At 34.1% G+C, this 7068-nt stretch overlaps 2 protein-coding genes across 2 annotated transcripts; both read right to left on the bottom strand.

The window, feature by feature from the left end:
• Window positions 1-3166: 3166 nt before the first annotated feature.
• LOC124929909 lies at window positions 3167-3715 on the bottom strand. The gene has a single exon (XM_047470290.1). The coding sequence runs from the start codon at window positions 3713-3715 to the stop codon at window positions 3167-3169; it is 549 nt and encodes a 182-aa protein (XP_047326246.1).
• Window positions 3716-4130: 415 nt separating this feature from the next.
• On the bottom strand, window positions 4131-5453 carry LOC124930834 (60S ribosomal protein L18-2-like). Its single transcript, XM_047471194.1, has 5 exons — window positions 5322-5453; window positions 5148-5237; window positions 4929-5057; window positions 4621-4806; window positions 4131-4530 (listed from the first exon to the last, which is right to left on the bottom strand). The coding sequence occupies exons 1-5, from the start codon at window positions 5322-5324 to the stop codon at window positions 4375-4377; spliced, it is 564 nt and encodes a 187-aa protein (XP_047327150.1). The 5' UTR covers window positions 5325-5453; the 3' UTR covers window positions 4131-4374.
• Window positions 5454-7068: the final 1615 nt, after the last annotated feature.

Below are 7068 nucleotides of genomic sequence, written 5' to 3'. Positions count from 1 at the left end.
TCAATTGAATGAGTTTCAGGTTGGTTTTTTTTAGATGTAAGGATTGAGAATGAACTTCGAAAACGATTTTTAAAGGTTTTGGTTATGGACTACTCTGCCTAATTAATGATAATTTTTAGAGTTTTTCTTTTAACTTTGTTTCTAATTGTGTAATAACATTGGAGATGGCCAAAAGTGGTGTATTAAATAAAAATTTGAGATGAAAATCTCAAGATTTTATCACAGTCAAACGTGTTTATTGTTGAAAACTGGGGAACACATGATAGTCGAGATAAAAAAAGATAAGTCATAACAAATATAAGTTAAAATACAAATCAACTAAATGTTACTATTGTAGTAAAACTGGACACATAAAGAAGAAATGTTACAAGCTCAAAAATGAAGCAAATGAATCTAAAGAAATAAAAATGAATGTGAAGATCGTGTCTCAGTAACAACATATTATCTTTACACTATTCACGACAATAATACAATTAACCTTGTATGCGATTAATCAACTTGGTGTTTGACAATGGAGCTGCATATATGTTATGCTAAAAGAGGTTTTACTTCTTTATTTGAGAATGTATTTCACGTTAAATTTTGGTGTTCTTGTGTCATTTATATTTCCGTTTATGTTTGTTATTTCTCGCTCATAAAGATCCAATCAAATGAGAATAGTTAATTAATCACAAGTGTAATTATTTCGCTATAATCACACTACAAGTCAATTGGTAGTAGTTAGGGTTGAGCATAATTTGGATTTACCCAAACCCAACCCTAACACAAACCCAAAATATTAATTTGGGTTGGTTAATATGGGTTGGGTTGAGTATGGGTTGAGTTGAGTATGAGTTAGGTTTAATTTTGGTTGGGTTAGGGTTACCCAAATTACCCAAATTATATAAATTCAATTTAATTCTCTATTATTAATCCAATATAAACTAATCATCTTCCAACTTTAAGTCAAACATGTTTTTGACATGTTTAACACATTTTTCACACGTTTAACACGTTTTTCACACGTTTTCACGTTTTTGGCACATTTAACACGTTTTTAACATGTTTAACACGTTTTCACGTTTAACACGTTTTTGACATGTTTAATATGTTTAACGTGTTTTTGACAAGTTTAACACGTATTTTTTACATTTTTGACACGTTTAACACGTTTTTAACGTAATTAACACGTTAACACGTTTTTTATAAGTTTAACATGGTTTTCACGTTTTTGGCACGTTTAACACGTTTTTGACATTTTAACACGTTTTTGATATGTTTCACACGTTTAACATGTTTTTCATATTTTTGGCATGTTTAACATATTTTTGACATATTTGACACGTTTTTCACATATTTGACACGTTTTTCACACGTTAACATGTTTTTCACATTTTTGACACATTTAACACGTTTTTGACATGCTGAACACGTTTAACACATTTTTGGCTCATTTAACACATTTTTAGCACATTTAACACATTTTGGTACGTTTAACACGTTATTCACGTTTTTGGCATGTTTAACACGTTTTTAACATTTTAACACGTTTAACATATTTTTGCACATTTAACATAATTTTGACATGTTTAACACGTTTTTTTACGTTTTTGGCACGTTTTCACGTTTTGGCACGTCAAATGTGTGAAAATGTATTAAACATGTTAAAAATGTGAGAAACATGTTCAACATGTCAGAAACGTATTAAACGTGTCAAAATGTTCCAAAACGTGGAAAACATGTCAAAACGAGTTAAACGTGCTAAAAACGTGAAAAATAAGTTAAACTTGTTAAAAACGTGTTAAACGTGTTAGGAATGTGAAAACATGTTAAACGTGCCAAAAACGTGAAAAAGGTGTCAAAATGTGTTAAATGTGTCGTATTCGTGAAAAATGTGTCAAACGTGTTAAACATGTGAAAAATGACAATAGTGTTCAACGTGTCAAAAAATGTTAAGCGTGTCAAAAACGTGTTATATGTGTGAAAAAAAATATTAAATGTGTCGAAAATGTGTCAAAACGTGTTAAATATGTCTAAACGTGTCAAAAACGTGGAAAACATAATAAATGTGTCAAAACGTGTTAAACATACCAAAAATGTGAAAAACGTGTGAAAACATGTTAAACGTGTCAAAAATGTGAAAAACACGTTAAACGTGTCAAAACGTGCCTAATTTGTGTCAAAATGTGTTAAATGTGTCATAATCGTGAAACACGTGTCAAACGTGTTAAATATGCCTAAAACATGAAAAACGTGTTCAACCGGACAAAAATGTGTTAAACGTGCCAAAATCGTATTAAACGTGTCAAAAACGTGTTAAACATGTGAAAAAACGTATTAAACATGTCAAAAATGTGAAAAATGTGTTAAACATTTCAAAACGTGTCAAAAACGTGAAAAATGTGAAAAACGTGTTAAACATGTCAAAAATGTATTAAACGAATAAAAATATGTTAAATAAGTAAAATACATGTTAAATGAAAAAATAAAAATAAAATAATTTGGGTTACCCAACCAATATTCAACCAAACCCATACCCAACCCATATTAATAAATAATATGGGTTGAATTATGGGCTGGGTAAATTTAATTTGGGTTGTATATGGGTTAGGTAATACAGGTGGTTGGGTTTACCCGTTTGTTCACCTAGTAGTAGTAACTCATTTTTAAATAAGAAAGCCAAACATATGTATTATGTTTTTTATGTTTTTGCACTTGATCGAGAAAGAGATTGTACTATCGAGAGATTGCACTTCGTTTTGTTTGTCTTCCATTAAATCAAATAGCTTCTCATATTTATGCAATAACAAGTCAAAGATCTCCTTAGCACAATTAATCTAGTTTTCATCTGCAAAATTATTTTGTTATTTTTAACAGAATAAAGAAGTCCCATAGAGTGTTCTTTTAAGATATTTCACTACCCTTGTAACAAACTTTTAATGATGCAGATTAGGCTCATTCATGTATTTGATAATTGTTGAACACTACAGAAATGTCAATTTTTGTGAATTCAAATAGATCAATATGTCTAAAAGTCTAGATCATTCATTTTTTATAACCCTTTTTTTTAGTTTAATCCCCTTATACATTGATGTTTTATTTTTATTTTTTTCCTCTATCATTCATGTTTCTCTGAAACCAAACAAAATTAATAAGAAGATGAAATTTTATTTTACTGATTTGTGTCTCATTTCTCAAGCAAAACCTCAACCACACTCAAAGCATTCCTACAAAGAAGGGTAACAACATGGTTCCTTTTTGAAATTTCTTCCCCTTTCCCCGGTTTCCCCTTGACCGCATCATCACACGTTTTTATATCATCAATCACTGCATTCATCCATGTTAGTGCATCATGATAAGCAGTCGAGACAATAGCATTCACAGTGTCTTTGAGCTGCTCAACCGCGTCAATATAGGTCTTCGAACACATGTCGAGGCTATCGAAGAGGGGGGTCTCGATTGTCTTGTCGTCCATAAACGTCTTGATTCGCAATGTTGTCGCCGAGGCATTTGCCGACACTTCTTGTAGTGCAAAGAATGCTAGAGCTTGGAGATCCATGATCGTGCTTTCGTTGCTCTTTTTGAAAACAGAGAGGCATAAGTTCTTATTAGGGGATCGGCTGCACGCTTTATTGATTATTTCAGGCCCGGTTTGTTTATCGTATAAGGAAGTAATAGATTGAGGTTGTAGAATAATAAGAGCGATCGTGATAATAACGAAGAACATGGAATTCATCTTTTCAATTTTTAATGTGGTGAGGCTAACAAAATTAAGTATGGGAGATTGATTGGTTTTAAAGATGGAAATTAATATGAGTAAATATTAAAAGCGTTGAGTGAGGTAAACCATGCATTTTTAGAGGTCTAAAATCATTTATTGAATGCAATGAAAATAATCCAATGGGTGTTATAGGGTTGTTTTGATCAAAATCATAAAAAATGATTTTACTAGTACAAATTAGAATCACCCAAATACATCTATAACTAAGCTGGATTTTATGATAAAAAAACTTAAAATTTGAAAACAAACTATAAAAGTTTTTCATAAAAAACCCTAAAAATGATAGTATGTGAAAAATCCCTAATTTTCAAAATGGGAAAAGAAGCTAAATTATCAGAAATCATTATGAATAGTTCTTAAAACCAACATATGTAAGACTATAAAAACATTAAAATTCTGAGAAAACATAAGAATAGTTCTTAGCAGAAACAAACATGAAACAATCTAAGAGTTGAATGCCAAAACTTTAACAAGAGGATCAAAAGCAAAAATCCAGTGTTGACATTGCTTGAAACTAAATGAAAGATAAAAAGCAACAAAAACCAATAAGCATTGTAATAGATTGAAGAACATTCAAATTTGAGCAGTCTAGTACATAATTAAGAACCAGCAACTTAAACCCTGAATCCCCTGCTGTTCCTCTTTCCTCTAGCCTTCTCAAACTTACGTCCCTTTGCACGAACATAAGGCTTAGCATGACTATGTGGCACACCAGGAGCACCGAAATGCTTAACTGCTTCACGAGAGTTCTTTGCACCTCTCAAAAGAACCTGATTCAATCAAAACAGATTAACAAGATTCAATTAAAACATAAGATTAAACAAATCTGAATTTGATAAATGGGTTGAATCTAAACATACAGTGTTCTGTCCAAGAGGGGCTCTGAGTGCAAGCTGATCAAAAGTCAAGCATTCACCACCAGCCTTCTCGATTCTAGCCCTAGCTCTTTCGGTAAACCTCAAAGCTGTCACCTTCATTGCAGGGACATCTTCTTGGAAACGGACATCGTTGGTGATGGAACCAACAACAACAGCAATCTTTCCCTCCTGGAAGATACCATTTTGGATATTTATACAATATTACAGTATGTTCAGATTAGGAATCAACATATATACAGAACTAATACAACATGATTTAACTTAGACTGATTCGGAGAGAAGATTGTTACCTTTCCCTCGGCGAATTTAACAAGTTTGGAGAGAGAAACTGGGGGCTTGTTCACCTTGCTCATGAACAACCTTTTCAAGATCACGGCATTAAACTTGCTACCAGTCCTTCGGACAAGGAATCGGTAGAGCTAAAAACAGATAAAGCAATCGGTTTAAATCTACTAGACGGAATCAAACAAAACAGATCATGAAATGGGTAGTCATAAAGAGGGATTTACCTTGACGAGAAGCTTGAGATAAATATCCTGAGACTTGGGTGCGGTACGCTTGGTCTTCTTGCTCTTACCTCCGGCTTTCAGATCGATACCCTGTTGTTACATAAACGAAAGAAGATGGTTAGGGAGAAGAAGAAGAAGAAACATAAATGTTGAGATGAGGAAATTGAGAGAAACCATGGCTGACGATGAAGAACGGAGGCGATCCTGAATATGCCCTCAAGCTATTTGCTAGTGAGATGTTGGAGAGAGCAAATGCTTAGGGTTTTGACAATTTATTGCTGATCTCAACCAAAATAGGGCACCCGCAGGCCCTCATTCTGTTGGGCCTCCTGATCCATTACTTTACTTTAGTTTAGGCCCAAATATATTATTTTATTTATTTTCTAAAACACTTTTAATATATGAAACGATATAAATATAAACTCAATAATTATATTTTTCAATTAAATAATACTACAGAGTTACACAATCAAAATAAGAACTAGTACTTAACTATTTTGTTTCAAATTTCACAAATATAAATTTTAAACAAATAAACAAAACTCATAATACTTATTAATTTAAATTTATAAACACTAAATAAATTTTGTTTTGTAATAAAATAAATTATTGTTGTTTTCATAATCATTTATATTATAACATTGTTAATAGCAAATTCTTCGTTGGCCCCGATCACCCCGGAGGAGCGAAACGACAACGAGACAAAATGGACGGGCACTTCTAGTCAATCCAAGCTCAGTTCTCGTCTATAGGCGCTGAATTTAATTGATATGGTCATCACTCTCGCCATGGGGTGGTGAAGGCGAAAGGTCTCTTTGGACAAAGACTGGCTGCGTTCACGGTTCACTTACAATGCAAGATAATTAACACTTTTTTTTACTTAGTGAGTTAAATATTGTCTATTTACCTACAATAATACTTATATTATAAGAATGATGTCCTAAGATCTATAAATATAAATCTGCACTCTCATCTAAGAAATTGATGCGGTGCGAGTTGAAGAGGCGTTTATGCGAAAGTTGCAGCATCCGAAAATATCTCGCAAGTGTCAGATTTCGACGATTGCCTAGTGTTTTTCGGGCGGAAACGTTTAGGGGCTTAAAATCGCATTTTTTATTAGTTTTGGGTGTTTTTTTGCAATTTATTAAAAGTTGTTTATTTCTTTTGCAAGCTAGGGTTTGAGTATTTAAAGGATCTTAAAACACTTTGTTAGGGGAAGATTATTAATCAGAAAACGAGGTTTCCTCAATATCTATCAATTTCGGTATTCGTAAGAATCAACGAATCTTGATAAAGGTTCATCCTAGCCACGCACGCTGCATCAGTTGGTATCAGATTCCAGTCGACCCTGAGGTATGCCGCCCCGAAGACAGCCGCGCAACCCTACCCCTGGTGCTGATGATGGTGACCTTGCTGAGTTGCGACGTGAAAACGCTGAGTTTCGCCGTGATAACGACGATTTGAGGCGGCAGGTTGAATGGTTGACGCAACGGATGGATGCATCTATGCACATGCCCCACCCTGAAGATGATGTTACGATGACAGATGAAAACCCTCTCGGTGGTCTTCGGAATCGATCCCCTGAACGCCCCAATCATCGCTGGGAGCAGGCTTTCAGGGTGGACATCCCTAAGTTCGATGGTAGTCTACCACCGGAAGAGTTTATTGATTGGCTTTCTCAGGTTGAAGAGATTCTGGATTTCAAGGAAGTTCCTGCAGATCGTCGTGTACCTCTTGTTACGATCCGCTTACATGGTCGTGCACAAGCATGGTGGCAGCAGTTGAAACAGACACGTGTTCGTCATGGTAAGGCAAAGCTCACGAATTGGGACAAATTCAGGAAGCATATTAGGGCTGCGTTTCTACCATATAATTACGAACGTAACCTGTACCAGCGGTTCCAGAATCTTCGTCAGGGTTC

The sequence above is a fragment of the Impatiens glandulifera genome, chromosome 3, assembly GCF_907164915.1.
Source record: "Impatiens glandulifera chromosome 3, dImpGla2.1, whole genome shotgun sequence".
NCBI lineage: Eukaryota > Viridiplantae > Streptophyta > Magnoliopsida > Ericales > Balsaminaceae > Impatiens > Impatiens glandulifera.
Note: the sequence above shows the minus strand (reverse complement) of the source record. Positions and strands in the feature narration are given on the sequence as shown.